This window comes from Eretmochelys imbricata, chromosome 9, assembly GCF_965152235.1.
Source record: "Eretmochelys imbricata isolate rEreImb1 chromosome 9, rEreImb1.hap1, whole genome shotgun sequence".
NCBI lineage: Eukaryota > Metazoa > Chordata > Testudines > Cheloniidae > Eretmochelys > Eretmochelys imbricata.
This window is the reverse complement of record NC_135580.1, coordinates 32,183,616-32,204,811: the sequence shown is the minus strand read 5'-3', so window position 1 is coordinate 32,204,811 and position 21,196 is coordinate 32,183,616. Positions and strand designations below refer to the sequence as shown.

Sequence of the window (21,196 nt, the reverse complement as noted above, 5' to 3'; positions counted from 1 at the left end):
TAAATAGAAGATACAAGTTAACAATTAAGGAGAGGCCCTTTAGCGCTAAATGCTAAGCAACCACAATCCTCACTGATTTCAACAGGAGTTGAGGGCACTCAGCGGTGAGGTATCACAGGTCAGACTTACCAACATATGAGATGTATTTGTTGTCAGACCATACGCAAACACTCTTATTCCCACCTACTGTACAAGTTGCAGGTTGATAGAAGGAATACAACACAGAAGTCGGGTGGCGAAAAAGGACAGTGCAAGTAATTTCAGTATACTACACAAGAGTGTGAAGGCTAAGAAAAAAAATAAAATCACTTTACCTAGCTTTACTGAACTAGGTACTTCGCTTTCAAGAAGATTAAAAAATGGCTTGAAAATTGAGGCTTTCACTGAACATGTATTTTCATGCGCAGAGATCACAGTAAGACTGCTACATAAAATATCAAAAGTTACATGCTCAGTATCAGGTTCTGTTAAATGAGGAGTTAAATTAAATGTCCCAGCAAGACAGCAAGCTAACTTTCCAGCGATACTGGCACAAGCCTTCTTGACTAACTCAGATTCATCATTGATTTGGTCTCTGTAATGAAAGAAGAAAAAAAACCTTTAGTATATCACTTAATGAGTCATTTGCATTTTATATGCAATACATTCAATAATAATTTCCATATATTTAACAAGTTAAAGTAAAGGAGTGTTTACATAAATAGTTGCTCTCTATAATGGCTATTTGTTTTTCTTTTTTGTCTGCCTCAAACTCTGTGCTAAATCTACAAGGGGGGTGGATAGGGTAGAATGTGGAGAATTAAGGAATCTTTAATCTGGAATACTAGCACAGGAATAGGCAGGCTGCGCATGCAAAATTGGGCAAAAAGGAGGGTAAGGCAGGTACACGGGAGGGGGACAGGGTGAAAGAAAACAGAATGGGACTGTATAAAAAGCTATCAGGCACAAGCATAACTTCTTCCACATTTTGTTGCACAATGAATCTTTTTCCCCATGTTTGTTTTAGTTTATCTAGACTAAAATCGATGGGCAGAGAATTTGTCTTTTATATGTTCTGAGAGACTCCTAGTACATTTTGGAGGCTATATAAATAAATAATTAAATAACAAGCCACCAACACTAACATTCTGTACTAGTTTTCTTTTTCAACCATGGCACCTTAGAGACTAACCAATTTATTTGAGCATAAGCTTTCGTGAGCTACAGCTCACTTCATCGGATGCATACTGTGGAAAGTGTAGAAGATCTTTTTATACACACAAAGCATGAAAAAATACCTCCCCCCACCCCACTCTCCTGCTGGTAATAGCTTATCTAAAGTGATCACTCTCCTTACAATGTGTATGATAATCAAGTTGGGCCATTTCCAGCACCAATCCAGGTTTTCTCACCCCCCTCCCCTCCCCCCACACAAACCCACTCTCCTGCTGGTAATAGCTTATCTAAAGTGACCACTCTCCTTACAATGTGTACGATAATCAAGGTGGGCCATTTCCAGCACAAATCTAGGGTTTAATAAGAACGTCTGAGGATGGGGCGGGAGGGTAGGAAAAAACAAGGGGAAATAGGCTACCTTGCATAATGACTTAGCCACTCCCAGTCTCTATTCAAGCCTAAGTTAATTGTATCCAATTTGCAAATGAATTCCAATTCAACAGTTTCTCGCTGGAGTCTGGATTTGAAGTCTTTTTGTTGTAATATCGCAACTTTCATGTCTGTAATCACGTGACCAGAGAGATTGAAGTGTTCTCCGACTGGTTTATGAATGTTATAGTTCTTGACATCTGATTTGTGTCCATTTATTCTTTTACGTAGAGACTGTCCAGTTTGACCAATGTACATGGCAGAGGGGCGTTGCTGGAACATGATGGCATATATCACATTGGTGGATGTGCAGGTGAACGAGCCTCTGATTGTGTGGCTGATGTTATTAGGCCCTGTGATGGTGTCCCCTGAATAGACATGTGGGCACAGTTGGCAACGGGCTTTGTTGCAAGGATAGGTTCCTGGGTTAGTGGTTCTGTTGTGTGGTATGTGGTTGCTGGTGAGTATTTGCTTCAGGTTGGGGGCTGTCTGTAGGCAAGGACTGCCTTACACATTGTAAGGAGAGTGGTTACTTTAGATAAGCTATTACCAGCAGGAGAGTGGGGTGGGGGGGAGGTATTTTTTCATGCTTTGTGTGTATAAAAAGATCTTCTACACTTTCCACAGTATGCATCCGATGAAGTGAGCTGTAGCTCACGAAAGCTCATTCTCAAATAAATTGGTTAGTCTCTAAGGTGCCACAAGTAGTCCTTTTCTTTTTGCGAATACAGACTAACACGGCTGCTACTCTGAAACTTTTTCAACCATATAATCAGAAAGGTGAAAGCAGCAGTAATACATACAAGAGAGTTTGGGGAATTATGCTGTAGGATTTCACACTTAATTGGTGCAGGAGGACAGGGAATCCTTTAACACAACTTGCTCGGATGACTTCCTGGGGACTCTGTAGTGCCCAACGGTAAACACATTTTCTCCAATCCAGACATATGTTTTTTGGGAACAGTGACAGAAGGAATACACAGTGTGACTGAGTTTGAGGTGCTGAGGGGAGGAGGAGGAAGAAAAAACATAATAAAAACTGAACATTACATAAGACTTTGAATACTATTAGCTCTTTGTTGTTGCCAATAAGATAGAAAGAACAAGACAAACCGGTGGAAAGAAAATATACTGTTGAAATGTGAGACAATTTCTTAAAGGCAATTAATACAAGGCATACCTATTTCTCTTAAGTTTTGCATACAGGCTTAATATGCTATGATTTATATACACCATTTCTTTTGTTATAATCTTTGCTCTCTCATTTAAATAAGCTATTTTTTTTTCTCATGCAGTGTTAACCTAGCCATATTGTTCTCATATAAGGCTACGTTTTAGTCATGGGTATTTTTAGTAAAAGTCATGGACAGGTCATGGGCCGTAAACAAAAATTCATGGGCCTGTGACCAAAATACCACGACTAAAACTTGGGTGGTGGTGCTCGGGGGGAGGTCTGGGGGCACCACTGCATCACCTCTACTGTTACCATTTAACATGCTTATACATGTTGAGAGATGTTCCTCTAATAATTCCATATTTGTAGGCGACACAGTCCTTGCAGACGCTGTTTGATGATGGATTGATATCTAAAGAGATAACTAATGCACTTACTGCTAAAAAGAGAGAGATAGACTTGGGAGTCCTTATAAATCATAAAGAAACCAGCTAGTTTGGAAGACGGGGCCAAAAGAAATCCGATGAGGTTCAACAGGGAAAAGTGCAGAGTCCTGCACTTAGGATGGAAGAATCCCATGCACTGCTACAGGCTGGGGACAACTGGCTAAGCGGCAGTTCTGCAGAAAAGGACCTTGGGATTACAGTGGACAAGAAGCTGGATATGAGTCAATAGTGTTCCCTTGTTGCCAAGAACGCTAATGGCATAATGGGTTGCATTAGTAGCAGCACTGCCAGGAGATCGAGGGAAGTGATTATTCAGCACTGGTGAGGCCACATTTGGAGTACTGCGTTCAGTTTTGGGCCCCCCGCTACAGAAAGGATATGAAGAAATTGGAGAGAGGCCAGCGGAGGGCAACAAAAATTATTAGGGGGCTGAGGCACATGACTCACAAGGAGAGGCTGAGGGAACTGGGCTCATTTAGTCTCCAGAAGAGTGAGGGGGGATTTCATAGCAGCTTTCAACTATCTAGAGTGAGGTGGGTTCCAAAGAGGATGGAGCTAGGTTGTTCTCAGTGGTGACAGATGACAGAACAAGAAGCAATGGTCTCAAGTTGCAGTAGGGGAGATCTATGTTGGATATTAGGAAAAGCTATTTCATTAGGAAGGTGGTGAAGCACTGGGTTACCTACGGAAGTGGTGGAATCTCCATCCTTAGAAGTTTTTAAGGTCCAGCTCTACAAAGTCCTGGCTGGGATGATTTAGTTGGGGTTGATCCTGCTTTGAGCAGGGGGTTGCACTAAATGACCTCCTGAGGTCTCTTCCAACCCTACTCTTCTATGATAGCTTTCTGGCACTTTAAACACCTCCTCTCAAGTACAACATATGGCTGGAAAGAGATATAGATTTGCGGATTTGGTTGGCCAGTTCACTGTTCCCTATTGTGTCAGGCTGACTGGATATTCATGGATACAACATTGCCATCAGTTCACATTCAGAAGATTACCCATATAACCATATGGGCTAGAATTTTCAGTGAAATTTTATGTTGAACATAAGTTGATAGGTAAGATCTGGCACATACCAAATTATGCTTCCTGTTTGTCACTAGCAAATGGATTTATGAAGCCCGTATGAAAGGAACAGCGATGTATATGCAGCATATTAAATACACAAATGTGCAATCATAGAAGAGCTCTAATATGCTATCCATACTTACAGAAACTATTTGCAATCTGTTGGCTCAGACCTAGAAGATCTGAGCTGAAAGGAGACAGTTTGAAAGAAGAGTCATCAGAATGGCCATATATCCATGGCAGAGATAACATTCCACATACATTTTCAAGAATCTGATCATTCAGATGGCTCTTCCCTAGGGAAAACCCACATAAAACCATATTTGTTAGTCTACGTAGCTTACAAAATGGATGTGTATATTATACTTTATTTAGTTACAGAGTAGAATACATTATATTTTCCTAAAAGTACAATATCAATCCACCCATGTATCAGAATTCTGCATTTTAGAAGTGAAACAGTAAAGCAATGATGTATTAGAGGAAAACATTCTAAATTTATGTGAAAAAGTACCATCTACAAACCCTAACCTCTACAAAGTTCATTTCTTAGGCACAGTCATTGTCCACACATCGGTTTTGTCCAAAGAAGAGAGACAACAGAAGCACACAAAAATGAAAAAAGAAACACAGTTTACTAGTTTTCAAGATGGATGCATTCCACAGTTGATGAAACTGCCTTTAATGCAACCAGGATTCCTATTGTGTACATTGAGAAGTGGAGTATTAAGTTCAGGCACAAACTCTAGACTTTAATAAATTCATCCATCACAATAAACCAACCAACTTCTAGCAGCATTTTTAAGTTTACAAAATATCAGAATTCAGCGAAGAGCTTTTAATTTCAACAACTTCTCACCTTGCATATAAAATAAAGCATCAAAGATTTTCACTATTCTGTCAATCACTGGCTCCAGGTTAGCATTCTGAGCAATAGATTCCAAAAGGTTCCTGCAGACTGTCACTACTCTCATGACAAAGTCAGAAGAAATCCAGATCAGTTGTACATTCACCTTAGAATCTGAAGACCAAGCAGCATTATGTTTATGACTGCTTAAGCCCTGAGCAACTTTATGATCCATGCTGTTAAGAAAAAAGATTTAGAAATCATGTGAACATTGTAATGTTAGGAGTTTTTCCTAAATTATAATCAAAAGTCTATCTATGAAAATGCAGCCATTCAAAATGCAGGCAGCTTTCCCGCAGTTGCATGCAGACATGTACACAGGTAATCTTATAGATGTTACACAAGTTTACAAAGGAGTAATTACACATTTACAAGACACCAGTAGATAAATGGTCAACTTTGTACTTTTACCTGTTAGAATTTTGAGAACAATGAACTGTACACAGGGCAGCTAGTCGTAGTACTACTGCAATTCCTTCTACAATTGGAAGGATGTCTGATGTCAGAGCATCTTGCTCCAGGAGAAATACTACGGAGGCAGCTTTCTTGTTTATTGCATTCCACAGCATGCTCTTCATTTTCATGTTCACGGGACTAAACCTGTGATTAACCACATTATTTTAGTTTTTAAAAGCATTCGTTCAGCAACATACAATTCCTTGTAAATGATGCTAGAACTAACCAGTCTTGGAGGTAGGAATGTAGCTGTAGAAAAATGACTTTACGTAATTCTTATATTTTGAGAGAACAAAAATAAAATCAACTTCAGAAGCATAAATTATTATTCATTCATGAGGAATAAAGCTTTGGTCAATTATTCTTGAAGAAGTCAGCTTCACATGAAGAGCTGTAGAAGGTACAATCATCTTTTAGAAAAGTGTTATCATGGGTCAAAGATGTAAGTAACTGAGAAAACAAAACAATGGAGTGCTTTAATGTTGCTCCTTGGGTGAGATGGGTTTTTGGTTGTCTCTTTTGTCCATTAATTGCAACATCAGGATCTAAAACATGGTCATTCAATTATACAAATAATGCGTAATTTTAGATAGGATCAAAACTGTATTAAAATAGCTACACAAATATTTTTAAAGCGAAAATTAAATACATGTGGATTATATATTATCATGGAGTATTTCAGATTCCAGAACAAATATGACTGGATAATATGTTGTGTTGTGTGTGGCTTATACAAACTCACATAAAAACTATGAAACAGACATTTTTAAAATATTACATACTCTCTATTTTGCTATTTTAATTTATAGTTATACAAAAAATTAAAGGTTTTTTGATGCTGATGTATTAAGCAACAAAAGGTATCCTTTTTTATTTTAAATTAAATTTGGCAAATAATGATTTAATCCATAAAATGATCTCTGGATATTTATACTCTGAAAAATAAAATGGAAAAAGTAGATCCAATGCATGTGTTGCATTGTAAGATGCCAAGAAGAATTACCTTAAATGCAACCATTTCACCATCCAGTTAACTGCCAAGATCTAACCAAACTACTACACAAAATAGTTATTGAATAAATATCTTACGCTGCTGGCACAGGAGATTTCTTTGGATGCTTTACTGATAGACTTAGTCGTTGCTTTTTTTCTGGAATTTCATCACTACTGCTGCTCCATCCATCTGTATCAGAGGTATCCAGCTGGTTCCGACACTGAAGCTCCTGAATGATTTCCAGACCTTCTGTTTTTAATGCTGCATAAAGTGGACTCACCAGATACTATAACAGACAAACGTGCACACACAAAAATAGTATTAAGTATGCTGTTTCTTGGTTTGTCCAGAGAGATGGGGAGGTGGCAATATTTTGTACAAACGTTTCACAAGTTTATGTCAGCTCCAAAAAGTGGAAAAAAACTCCTGTACAAGAATCTGATTCCACAAACACTTATACACATGGAAAATTAATGTACAGGAGTAATCCCACTGAAATCTATAAAACTACATAGAAGTACTTATGTGAATAAGTGTTTTCAGACCTCTCAGTTATGTGTCAAAAGCTTTCGTATACCAGTGCAGCTTTCTGTGCTCTTTTCTGAGAGTGGACTGCTATTGCTAGTTCTCTTTCATTCACATTATTTAGCCATTAGTCAGGATTATCCATTCAGTCTGTTTTATTCCCTTATTTTATCTATACAATAAATATCAGGGAAATGTTACTTCTATGCCACTTATTTTTGTACTTTACTTAGGTTTAGAAACCAACTTTGCACAGATACCTTGAAAATCCAGCACGGATTTCCATCTAGTCAGGTAATTTTACCAGTGTTGTATGAAATTGTTATCTGCTCCTGTATACTGTTATCCTGTCCTGTCATAAACTGCATGCATATCTGTAGCCTCTCCCAAATTTAACGGAATATTTTAATAAGTTCAATAAGATTCCTCCAACCACCATATAAACACATCAATAGCATGTTGGCTGGAAGAAACTAAACTAAAGATGACCAATCTGCATTCATTAAAAACAACCTATTTATTAATAGAACTCAAAAAATGTGCTAGGCACTTTAAAGTATAAATAGAGATACACTGTACATTCTTCAGGACACGGACAATCTTCAGCCTCATTTCTACATTATGATGTGTGTGGACAAGACCCTGTACCTGCCTGGAGCTCTACTGGCTTCACGTGGCTCCATGCAGGCATAAAGGTCCACCCACACACATCACACTGCAGAATCAGGGCCTGAATTTAAATATTATATGTAGAATATAATTACAGAAACAGAAAGAAGGACATGATTTAACTGTAACCCAATAATCTACCTTAAGGCATTTCTGAAACACTTAGTTTCTAGGTATTCTTCCTTACATAGATGGATGACAAAAACAACAAATATTTGTTCAGATTAACCTACCTCTTGTTCTTCTTGACTTCCAATGACATCAACAAAAATTCTGCAAATGGTGCAGATATGGGCCTTTCTTACTTGTAAAGCAGATTCATATCCAGCTGGAACAAACTTCAGAAAGTACTGAAGTATGTGACACAAAGCAGCTTTCAACTTTTCAGACTTAAGCTGTCTAAGCACATCGGCTTCAAACAGTGCTCGAAGCTTCTCTAACAGCATATTTAGGTAGACAGGTTCAATATTTACATAAGAATCTGCTTCAAAAGGAAATAATGTCCTCACCAAGCGTAAAAGTGGTTCTCCAAAGAGTTCTAATTTTTCAACATCCATTTGGAGTACTGACTGTAAGATTCCAAAAAAGACTGTGAAGAAAATGCCGGCAGGCTGTTCTGGTGGCCCTCCTAATTGGATCAATTTTATTAAAAGGTTCAAGGCTAAAGCTTTAATTTTTGGTCTACCGTACTCCAACAGTGAGCAGCCTATCCCCCACAGAATAAGATCCTCTCTTGCAAAAAACACATCAGAAACAATGTCAATCAGAATTGTCATTAATGTAATTTCCAAGCATTCCACATCATGCATGCCCATCAATTGTAACGTGGCCGAGCTTAAATAACCTAGATTTTCATTTGTGTTGCTTAAAAATCTGTTTACCACCACTGGCCAGACTAAGAAGTTCCTCTGAAGCTGCCTCTGTATATTTCTTTCATGCAAGAAAATTAGATCTTGGAAAAGTTGCAGTAAATCTTTTGTCAGCACCTCAAAAACAGCACAGCTTTTCGCTTTAAAAAGAAACAGGAGAGAGCAGATGACGTCACAGATGTTCTTGTGTAACACATGACAGTTTGGAGCTGCAGCAATTCGCAGAAGCCTTGTTATAATCCAATTACTAAATTCTAAATAGAAAAAGAAAAACACACAGAGGAAATATTGTGATTCATATGCTACAAGATTTACTCTTTAGAGACAACTATGTAAATAATGTTTCACTAATAACTATACTTAACCCTCACAACCCACCAAAGATGAGATGAGTATAGTTGGCCACAGTAAATTGCACTAGGGTAACAAGGACACTTGTCCAAAATATCCATCTCATGCCACAGTCCATGTCTGAGAGCCTTATTTCAGCACAGTTTCCTTCCTTCACTGTAGCTACTCTAAGGCCTGGTCTACACTATGAGTTTATGTCGGATTTAGCAGCGTTAAATGGAATTAACCCTGCACCCGTCCACACACTGAAGCCATTTTTTTGACATAAAGGGCTCTTAAAACCAATCTCTGTACTCCTCCCCAACAAGGAAATTAGCGCTGAAATCGACATCGCCGTTCCGAATTAGGGTTAGTGTGGACGCAATTCAAAGGTATTGGCCTCCAGGTGCTATCCCACAGTGCACCATTGTGACCACTCTGGACAGCACTCTGAACTCGGATGCACTGGCCAGGTGTACAGGAAAAGGCCTGGGAACTTTTGAATCTCATTTCCTGTTTGGCCAGGCGAGCTCATCAGCACAGGCGACCATGCAGCCCCAGAATCAAAAAAGAGCTCCAGCATGGACTGAACGGGAGGTACTGGATCTGATCGCTGTATGGGGAGAGGAATCCATGCTATGAGAACTACATTCCAAAAGACGAAATGCCAAAACATTTCAAAAAATCTCCGAGGCCATGATGGACAGAGGTTACAACAGGGACGCAACTCAGTGCCGCGTGAAACTTAAGGAGCTCAGACAAGCGTACCAGAAAACCAAAGAATCAAACCCCAGACACGCCACTTCTATGCTGAGCTACATGCAATTCTAGGGGGGGCCACCACCACTACCCCACCCCTGTCCGTGGACTCCGATGATGGGGTACTCTCAGCCATGCCTGAGGATTTTGCGGACGGGGAAGATGAGGAGGAGGAGGAGGACGACAAGCTTGAGGAGAGCAAACAGTACACCGTTCTCCCCAACAGCCAGGATCTTTTTATCACCCTGACTGAAATACCCTCCCAACCCAACCAAGCCAGAGAAGGGACCTCTGGTGAGTGTACCTTTTAAAATATAATGCATGTCACAAAAGCAAGTGTTTTTTAATGATTAAGTTGCCCTGAGGACTTGGGATGCATTCGTGTCCAGTACAGCTACTGGAAAAGTCTGTTAACGTGTCTGGGGGTGGAGCAGAAATCCTCCAGGGACATTTCCATGAAGCTCTCCTGGAGGTACTCTAAAAGCCTTTGCAGAAGGTTTTTGGGGAGAGCAGCCTTATTCCATCCTCCATTGTAGGACACTTTACCACGCCATGCTAGTAGCAAGTAATCTGGTATCATTGCATGACAACGCCTGGCAGCGTATGGGCCCGGTGTTTGCTGGCAATCAAGCAACATCTGTTCTTTATCTCTCTGTGTTATCCTCAGGAGAGTGATATCATTCATGGTAACCTGGTTGAAATAGGGGAATTTAATTAAGGGGACATTCAGAGGTGGCTGTTCCTACTGGGCTGTTTGCCTGTGGCTGACAAGAAATCCTCCCCGCAGTTAGCCACACGGTTGGGGGGGGCATTAGCGCTGAGGTGTTCGTGTTTGGCTAGCAGGGATCTTCCCTGATACCAGCCACATGGTGCTGTAAGGGGTAAAGCGATCATCCCAGAGAATTGGATGGGGGGGGGATTAGTTTGGTTTCTGCTGCTGCACATTAACAGGAAAACCGCAGCACTAAATGGCCAACTCATAGTGCTTTGCTTGGTATGGGAGAGGAGGGTGCTGCTGTTATGAAGGTTGCAGAAGCCGAAGGACTATGGCTTACCGTGGCCGCCTGCAAGCCTAATTCTGCTGCCTGGCACTGCGTGTGTGATCTCTAACACCAAAGCCACAGGCACTCAATATAAGATGCAAAATGTGACCTTGTACCAAAATTATATGTGCTATGTAATGTGAATAGCGTTGTTCACCGTGAAAGAGTACAGCCATTGTTCTGTAAAATGTATCTTTTTAAATACTTCACTCCCTTTTTTTCCTACAGCAGCTGCAAATGTTTCAAGCCTCCCTTCTCCGTCCCAAAGGCTCTCTCAGACAAGGCAGTGAAAAAAACGCATGCGCGATGAAATGTTCTCTGAGCTCATGCTGTCGTCTGGCACTGACAGAGCTCAGCAGAATGTGTGGAGGGACACAATAGCAGAGTACAGGAAAGCGGGCGATGAACGTGAGGAGAGGTGGCGGCAGGAAGATCAGAGGAGGCATGATGCAACAACACTGGGGCTACTGAGGGATCAAACGGACATGTTCCGGCACCTGGTGGAGGTTCATGAACGGCAGCAGGATCACAGACTGCCGCTGCAGCTCCTGTTTAACCGCCCTCCCTCCTCCCCAAGTTCCATAGCCTCCTCACCCAGACGCCCAAGAATGCGGGGTGGGGGGTGGGGGTGGGGGAGGCTCCGGGCACCCAACCACTCCACTCCAGTGGACAGCCCAAGCAACAGAAGGCTGTCATTCAACAACTTTCGAAGTGGCCTTTTCCCTCACTCCCACCCTCCTCCCACACCCTACCCAGGCTACCTTGTGAGTTATCTCCCTATTTTTATAATCAATTAATAAAGAATACATGTTTTTTAAAGGATAGTGACTTTATTTCCTTTGCAGGCAAGCTGTGATCGAAGGGGGGAGAGCGAGTGGCTCACAGGGAATTTAGAGGAAACCAAGGGGGCGGGTTTTCATCAAGGAGAAACAAACAGAAGTGTCCCACAGTACCCTGGCCAGTCATGAAACTGGTTTTCAAAGCTTCTCTGATGTGCAGTGCTTCCTGCTGTGCTCTTTTAACCGCCCTGGTGTCTGGCTGCGCGTATTCAGCAGCCAGGCAATTTGCCTCAACCTCCCACCCCGCCATAAACATCTCCCCCTTACTCTCACAGAGATTGTGGAGCACACAGCAAGTAGCAATAACAATGGGAATACTGGTTTCGCTGAGGTCTGAGCGAGTCAGTAAACTACGCCAGAGACCCTTTAAACGTCCAAATGCACACTCTACCACCATTCTGCACTTGCTCAGCCTACAGTTGAACAGCTCCTTACTACTGTCCAGGATGCCTGTGTACGGCTTCATGAGCCAGGGCATTAAGGGGTAGGCTGGGTCCCCAAGGATAACTATGGGCATTTCAACATCCCCAACAGTTATTTTCTGGTCTGGGAAGTAAATCCCTTCCTGCAGCTGTTTAAACAGACCAGAGTTCCAGAAGACGCAAGCGTCATGAACCTTTCCTGGCCATCCCACATTGATGTTGGTGAAATGTCCCTTGTGATCCACCAGTGCTTGCAGCTACATTGAAAAGTACCACTTGCGGTTTATGTACTGGCTGCCCTGGTGGTCCGGTGCCAAGATAGGGATACGCGTTCTGTCTATAGCCCCACCACAGTTAGGGAATCCCATTGCAGCAAAGCCATCTAGTATGATCTGCACATTTCCCAGAGTCACTACCTTTGATAGCAGCAGCTCAATGATTGAGTTGGCTACTTGCAGTAGATTTGCCCACCCCACAGTAGATTTGCCCACTCCAAATTGATTACCGACTGACTGGTAGCTGTCTGGCATTGCAAGCTTCCACAGGGCTGTTGCCACTCGCTTGTGAACTGTGAAGGCTGCTTTCATCTTGGTATTCTTGCGCTTCAGGGCAGAGGAAAGCAAGTCACAAAGTTCCATGAAAGTGCCCTTATGCATGCAAAAGTTTTGGAGCCACTGGGAATCATCCCAGACCTGCAACACTATGCGGTCCCACCAGTCTGTGCTGTTTCCCGGGCCCAGAATAGGCGTTCCACTGCATGAGCCTGCCCCAGTAACACCAAGATCTCCAAATTGCTGGGGACCGCGGTTTTAGAGAAATCTGTGTCCACGTCCTCATCACTGCGCTGCCGTCGTCTCCTCGCCTGGTTTTTCAGGTGTTGGTTCTGCATAAACTGCACGACAATGGTCATAACTGCTGCGGTGAGCTGAACGGGCTCCATACTTGCCGTGCTATGGCGTCTGCTCGGGCAATCCAGGGAAAAGGGCGCGAAATGATTGTCTGCTGTTGCTTTCACGGAGGGAGTGAGGGTTGACTGACAACATATACCCATAACCACCCGCGACAAATTTTTGGCCCCATCAGGCATTGGGAGTTCAGCCCAGAATTCCAATGGGCAGTGGGGACTGCGGGAACTGTGGGATAGCTACCCACAGTGCACAGCTCGGAATGTCGACACTTGCCACGGTACTGTGGATGCACACCGCCGATGTGTGTGCTTCATGTGGATGCATGCACTCGACTTTATACAATTTGTTCCCAAAAACTGACTTCTGTAAAATCGGAGTACTTTTGTAGTGTAGCCATGGCCTTAGGCCTAAGTTTTCCCTGCTTCCTCTTAGGCAAGTAGCTCTCCTCATTACCCTCACTGCCTGCCAGTTTTCAGCAACTAGCCCACTCTTCAGCACAGAGCTGTTCTTGATTTCATGTAAGGAAATTTCCATCCCTTAGCCTCTGTTGCAACCGCATACTGCCTCCATATTGCTTCTTCCAGGAATGGGGTATTCGCTGAGAAGGATTCAGGAAGAGAAAGTGAATCCCAACTGGAGGAACTGATTTTGGGTCAGGATGCCTGTCTCAATATATGCTCCCAATTGCTGCAGATCCTTCTTCTGTCTCTTTGGCACGCCACCTCTTAGTGTGCTTGCCAAAACCCAAGAAATTACCACATCTTCAGGATGCCTCCCAGATGGGAGCTGGCCAGTGTCTTTATGGACAAGCAACAGTGATGAACAAGAGGGTCAGATTCTGTCCTTGGATATGTATTATGCAATCCACATGCACAGAAACCTAACGCATCATACATTTAAAACAGGCTATCAAATATTCATTTAATTCACAACATGCAAAACTAGCATGTGGAAGAGAGCAAAAATAGGGCAGCAGATATTTGTGAAATCTGCTGGGTATAATATTGAAATGTAATAGGTTATTTTCAGTGCTTAAGCAAAAATGTTTCAGAAAACTCACCAATGCAACTGCACTCAGTTTCCTGGTGATTTTCACTCACATTTACAAACATAAGGGGGGAAGATTTCATGATGTGTTGAATAAAATCAAGGAGCATCACAGAACTTGGCTGAGAATCAATTTTCTTGACAAGTTCCAAAGCAACTGAAAAGAAAATAAATATTCGCATTACTACTGCACCATAGTAACTTCAAACTTCAAGAAACATTTCCACTATAGGAACTACTGTAGCGCAACACAATATGGATTTTGTATGGCTACAAATCAGGAGAATATTTCATTATTACATGCTCACAATATACATATTCTCAACTGTGGATACTGTATGTCACATCAATATATAGAAGAATTAAATTATATAAAAGATATTTGTCTTAATTACTTGTATGGGTACTATCAACGTGTATTAACATGCAATTCTTTTAATACCACCTATATATACCACCAGTAGAAAATGGCAAACAGTAAGACTTGCTGTTTTTCCCGACCCAAACTTGACGAAAGTTAGAGAAATCCAAACAGAAAACACAGTAAAAATTATTCTAAAGCTGGAAGAAATGTAAGACCCCTCTCACCATCCCCACAGCCTGTTGAATCCAATACATTCAATGAAATAATCAAGAAATCCTGGATTATCCCATAGTTAGCTTGCACAACAAACCAAAAACATCTAACCCGTCACTACACCATCTCAGATTTTTCTAAATCCTCATGGTTTATAGAAAAAGACACGGGAGAAGTTATTTATACAAAATTCTCATGATCAGATAGTAATTAAGTTACCAGAGGTTTTATGTGATAACGTCCACGTATTCAGAAGCAACATTCAAAGCAGATTGTTTTTTACTAGTAGAAAAATAGTGAGATAAAATAGAAGATCTTAATCACCTCATGCATCTCAAGAAATAACAAACACATAATAGTGTATGTTACATATGTGCATGTTACTTACATGACTAGTTCATTAAGTAAAGAGCCATATCTAATCTACTGGATGAGATCATATCCCTGAAAGAATCTATTATTACATATCTATTTGTATATTTGCAGAAAAGTTGTTATATAAGTACAAGACAAAGGGGATGCATGTATTCCAGAAACAGCAGAGCTTTGTTAATTCACAGACAACTAGAAGCTCCACTATGAATTAACAAGTATTAACATTTATTATAACAGTCATCTAAAATTAAAAAATTAACTACAAATATTGACATAAGAACTCAATCCTGCAAATCAATCCTGCAAATCCTTTTTATGTGAGTAGGGTCCTACCAATTTCACAGCCGTGAAAAACATGTCATGGACCATGAAATCATCCCTTCCCCTTGCCGATGGGAGCCCAGGGCTCCTAGCCAATAGTCCAGACACACTGGGGAGGGACAGGAGTTGCCCTTCCCTGGCATGGCTGCTCTTGGTGGGGAGATCACACCCATCTCCAAAGGCAACACAGAAATGAGGATGGTACACCCTCACTCCTGCATTGCAGCAGCCCGAGAGTTGGGCTCCAGGCTTCCGTGCTCCCCACCCCCACGTGGCTCCTGCTGCAGCTCCGAGCGCCAAGCTCTGGGCTTCCTCCCCAAGCAGCTCCTGCCGGGCTGCAGGTTCCTGCTCCTGGTAGCTGCCGCTGGGGCAGCCCAGGCTCTGGGGTTCTGCACCCCCACCTTGCAACTCCTGCCGCAGCTCCAGGCACTGAGCTTCCTCTTCTGGCAGCTTGGGCTCAGGGTTTCCACCCCTCTCCCCCGCACCAGCTGGGGCTCGGGGCTACCACCCCCCTGCAGCTGAAGCAGCCAAACTCTGGACTTCTGCCACTTCAGCCAGAGCTCGGGGCAGCCTGGGCTCGGGGCTTCTGCCCCCCAGCCACGGCTCAGGGCAGTCTGGGCTCAAGGCTTCAGCCCTGAAGCTGCAGCTCAGGGCTCCTTCCCCCAGTGCTCCTGATGGGACTCGGGGTGACCCAGTTGGAGCTTCCACCCTAGGGCTTCTTCTGGGGCACCCATTTTTCGGGGGGGGGGGGGCGGGGCTCCCAAATTGGCCAGGGGCCCCTACCTTAATCTGTCACTGGCTTGGACTAGCAGTTAGGAGGCCCCAGCTGGGGTGCTCCTAGAAGCATGGGGGAGATCCTACCCACTTCCACCTCCAAGAACCTCCTGTAACTGCAGGAAGCTCAGAGATTGCAGCCTAGGCAGCACAGAAGTGAGGGTGGCAATCTTAGGACCCACCACAACAACTTTGCAACCCCCCCCCCCCAGCCCCATGATCCCATTTTGGGTCAGGACCCCCACAGTCACAACAGCATGAAATTTCAGATGTAAACATCTGAAATCATGAAACTGACCAATTTTAAAACCCTCTGGCCATGAAATTGACCAGAATGGACCATGAATTTGGTATGGTACTACTCACCTGCAAGTAAGGGTTTTCAGGTTCTGAATCTCAAAAGTACATTTTACTATACAGAAGTCTTCATATTTAATGTATCATAATAGCTGTTTATTTATTCTGACAATTACAGTTTAGGTTTAAATATACTATTTTATATTATACTAGTAAGTACTTTGTTATATATTTTACAAAAATAATTAAATCAAGACAACATGACACCTTGTTCTGTTACTAAATGTTTGTTGAAGTGAGGGGAAGAGAGTACCAAGTTTTTGAGAAGAATGTACAAAATGCAGATTAGCAGGGTTCTACAGTATTTGAAGGAAAGGGATATGCCACTAAAAACCTGCTTTACTTACCAACATCTACATCTGTAAGTATTCTGCCAATGAACTGGCAGAGAATTTGTCTTGGCTTCTGCACAACAGTATTATATTCCTCCGGACTGGCACTAAATTAAAAATAAAGCTAGTTATAAAATGTATATTACCACCTGAATACTTTTTCATCTTAAAGTTAAAAAGACCAGTTATTTAAATTGTTTGAGCAATACAATATTATACATCGAATTTCAAATTTGGCATTGGTTCCTTCTAAAAGTCTAAAATCAGAAAAGGTTGTACTATGTATGAGAGAAGCAGGATTGTCAGCTACTGCACTGGGATGCAGCAAATCTGGTTTCTATTCCTGGCTTTCCCACAGTCTTGTCATGTAACTTAGAACAATTTAACATCACTGCATCTTAATTGTCCTCGCTGTATAATGGTACTAATAGTACTTTCCTACTTTATAGCATTGTTGTGAGGATAAATCATTAGCATTTCTGAGGTGCTAAGATATTGCAGTGAGTGAGCATCGTAGATAAACCTATAAACAAACAAGTGGTCCACAAAGCTTTGCAGAGTTAAACAGCACAAAGACAAAGTTAATAATAAAGCAGTAGCAGAGAGACAGTCAGAGGTTGACACTAAAAAGGGCTTCGTAGATTTTAGAATAGAAGGAGAGTAGATGAGGCCAGAGAGGACTGTGCCAGGAGTCAACCATCATGATGAGGGATTTTTTGCACTAGCTGTTTCAAATAACATGTAAAGTGTTATTTCTAGTTGGTTTTAATAGCACGGCATGTAAATCATCATCACAGCCTGGGGACCCAGCTGCCACTGCAATATAAGGAAGCTATGCTACGGCTCTGCTATAATGCTGGTCTCGGGACCAGCGCTGACAACCAAGCGTTTGCTAAGTGGGTTTTCACGGGACATGGCGGAGCTCCAGCAGACGCAGCCGCGGGCTCCTGCCTCTGAGAGGAGCGGGGAAAGGCGGTGTCTGTGCGGGGTCGCTGCAGACCTACCTGCCCAGCTCCCTGAGGGCTGGGATCATAGAGGCCAGCTCCAACCCCTGCTCGGCCATTGCGGCAAGCCAGCCCCGGCCCCAGCGGCAGCAGCCCTGCTGGTTGGAAAACGCCGCCACTAGCGCTGCTCTCTGAGGAGGGAGAGAGAGCGCGCTAGACGGTGCCCGGCTAGGCTCAAAACAACTCAGTCAGTTCCTAGCAGGCCGTAGAGTAAACGCGTTCTCCTTCCTCCTTACTCCCTGGTAGAGGCTGGTCTATTGCTCTGACGCGCCGCACGCGCAGCTTTGCCTCAGCTAAGAGCAATACATGAGAGAATCAGTGAAGAATGTATTCACCACAGACTTTGAGGGCTGAACAGGAAACACTTTTTAACAAATACGTAATTAATCTACTGCTGATAATTCACTACAGATCAGCAATGTGCTGGCTGCAGGTGTTGTACATTCAGGGTTTAAAAGTGAAAATGCAGAAATAGCATAGTCTCTAGACAGTTTGTTCACCCCAGTTGAGCAAATCAGCATACCGGCAAGTATGCAGGGATCCTAGTATCTTTTATTGCTACGGGGATGACAGCGCCCCAGTTTCTCTGTCTCAAATACACTGAATGCAGTGGCAATCTTCTTTTTCATTCACTCCAATATTGTACAGAAAATATTTGAAGCCATTCAATCCAGATAATAGATTTACAAGTACTGTGTATTTATTCACCTGATTTAAAACTCAAGCAGTTTTTTCAATCCCAAATTTTAATTACCCTACAGAGATTTATCACTGCCAACAGCAACCTACCAACTTTTCAGGGATCACGTGTGTAAAACAAAAAGAGGGAGGGAAAACGGTCACAAGAGAAATAGGAATGCAGGAAGTTCATCATGAGATGGAAATCATATTTTGTAATCATCAATAACATTTTTCTGCTTCGTGAGCTATTTTTTCCCCGTTGGTGTCTAGTAATGAAAGGGGTCTGAGGTAAATTTGGCTCTACAATTAGATCTCGTGGATAATTATGCAGAGAAAGTTCCTTCAAGTCACCAGCAGACTCACAGCACAGCGCAAGTCCGAGGCGCTCCCCTGGAGATTTAAGCGGGAGGAAAAGTTCTCAGACTCACGGTTGGTTTTAGGCGTGTGAGCAGCAGGGTAGTAGCCTAGACGTCAGATTTAAGGGGTCGCTGAACCGTGGGTTCCTCAGTGCAAGCTGACCAGTATGGGACGCCCTGGCCCAGGATTATTTTTGTTTGATCATCTAGCTATTCTTCACTACACCGGAGCGAGGATACGCAAAACCGAGGCTCTTATTCGGGAGGCAGCCAGCCCGCTCCTCCTGCTCCCTGCCCGGAATGGGGGTCGTGGACTCTGCCCTGCATCATCCCATGTTAATACATTTTTTTGTCAAGAGAGTTTTAAAGCAGTGAATTCTGTTGCCCTATGATGCCCCTGCGCTAAGAAAATGCCACCCTCCGGGTTACCTCACGAATTCCCAGCAAGAGCAGGGCCCCTGGTTTCCCCCTCTATCTCTCTCCTCAAGGGCAGGGATTCCTAGTACCCACCCCACCATCTCCCAACGACTATTTAATTCCTTGAGCCACAGGACTATCTAATGAAGACACCGGACACGGACACCTTGGTAGTGCCACTCAGTCAAGCCCAGCCCTCTGGAGGGAGCTCGCCACTCGGAGCCGAGCCCCACTCCAGGGACGCAGTAGGATTGGCCTCTGCAGCTGCCTGCCCAGCGGATGTTCGGTGGCTCCTGGCAGCAGGTGTCTAGTTCGCATCAAGTATTGTAGCAGCGGCTGGAGCAGGAGCAGGAGCTGATACAAGACCAGCAGCAGGTAAAGGGGTCTGGACAAACCCTTTTGTTAAATGTGCCCTCCAGCCACCTTTTGGAGGGAGAGGGGGTGGGTTTCCTTGGCTTTGCTGACAAGATGCATTTACTGTGGTTCCCAGAATATCTCCGGCACTGATCAACTTTACGCTTTTTACAATTCATTCTAGCCAGCCAGCTCCTGCTCTCATTGGGAGAGTTATATTCAATATATTTTAAAACACTCAGGTTATTTTTAAATTTTCATTTTAATCATTTTAAACAAACAGACTTTAACACATAAAGTAAGAAAAACAGAATAAAAGCCCCCAAAAGGCGCTCTCAGCAAGTTGATCCTGAGGAGCTAGACCGATCAGATCTCACCTTGACAACCTGCTTCCTCACACCAGACACCAAATTAAAGGTATATTTTAATAGAGTGAATAGGTTATGATGGAGCATAAGGAGCTCTGATGAATCATATATTGCCTTACATAGTGAGTCTGCAGGATATGGAAACAAAGAACGTTTTCTCAGTGTGTGAGTCTAAATGTAGATATTAATAGCCAGGAGACTAGGCAAGAGGAGATTGTAGTTTTGATTTTGCTTTTCTAATTGGGACATACTGTCTTTATTGTATTTGTTTTCAATCATATGAACGTCTTGCTTGCATTGTTTATGGTGTTGTATGTAATCACAGGCTGAAATAAAACCCTTTTTGTGGGTTCTGTTTCTGGTGCCACTTTCCCAGCTCTGAATGTTGAATGTTGCATATAAAACAGACAAGGAAATGAAATGGATGTGTCTGTGTCCCAATTTCTGAATAATTTTAAATGAATTCTCTTCAGGAAGTTGTTGGGAGTTCGCTTTTCATTCATAACTGATCACACTCCCCCCCCCCTTACATGACATATATACAGCTAAATTTAAATATCTGTCTGCTTGATCTACCCTTTCAAGATCAAAGCCCTATTTGATATGATAGGAAGGAACTGGGATATTTCAGGAGACTTTCAAACACACAATTGTATTTAATCTTTATTTTTTAAAATTATTTATTGCAGTATTGGCTGCTTGTTGAACATATATACTAACCCCTTTGAGTGTCATTCCCAATGTGCAGTCAGAAGCCCTAAGCTTTGCCTGGTGCCTGCCATGTGGCATCAAATTTTGGGATGAAAAGACCAGAGATCAGATTAAACTAGGGATCCAATTTGCAATTTTCTAGTAGGTATATACATATCTGCAGAATTTAAGCTTTAATTTAAAAACCAATTGTCCAACCCTTCGGGTTGTGAAGATAACCTTCCAAATATGAACTGATGCAGCACTGTTTTCCTGAGTCTTCAGCTAAGCAGAAACAATAGAAAAAAATGTGAACTGCACTATTTGTGTTAACTTTGTACACAGTGGCAGTTCAAATGTCAACATTATTAACTGTTTAATTGCTGGTAATTTTAGGGAAAACATCTAGTTATTTTGGGACTGTAGGACCAATGTGGGTAGAGTATTAGCATTTTTTTAATTCCAATCGCAAGCCCAGAGAGGGTGTATAGCACACATTTATTAGGCCATAGGGCACATAAGAGCACCACTAGGACACAGAAGTGCTT

The 21,196-nt window shown here is 42.5% G+C and overlaps 1 protein-coding gene across 3 annotated transcripts in view; it reads right to left on the bottom strand.

Annotated features, from left to right (window-relative positions):
• ATR (ATR checkpoint kinase) overlaps positions 1-17,871 on the bottom strand; it is an 81,492-nt gene extending 63,621 nt beyond the window's left edge. For all 3 annotated transcript variants that reach the window (XM_077826303.1, XM_077826305.1, XM_077826306.1), the window contains exons 1-10: positions 17,783-17,871; positions 16,794-16,885; positions 14,056-14,199; positions 8,059-8,948; positions 6,727-6,917; positions 5,593-5,781; positions 5,134-5,357; positions 4,418-4,570; positions 2,388-2,586; positions 315-574 (exon numbers count right to left, since the gene is read on the bottom strand). In XM_077826303.1, coding sequence (XP_077682429.1) covers positions 315-574; positions 2,388-2,586; positions 4,418-4,570; positions 5,134-5,357; positions 5,593-5,781; positions 6,727-6,917; positions 8,059-8,948; positions 14,056-14,199; positions 16,794-16,885; positions 17,783-17,841 — 2,401 coding nt within the window. In that variant the 5' untranslated portion in view covers positions 17,842-17,871. The remainder of the gene's footprint in view (positions 1-314; positions 575-2,387; positions 2,587-4,417; positions 4,571-5,133; positions 5,358-5,592; positions 5,782-6,726; positions 6,918-8,058; positions 8,949-14,055; positions 14,200-16,793; positions 16,886-17,782) is intronic.
• Between the last annotated feature and the right edge of the window lie 3,325 nt (positions 17,872-21,196).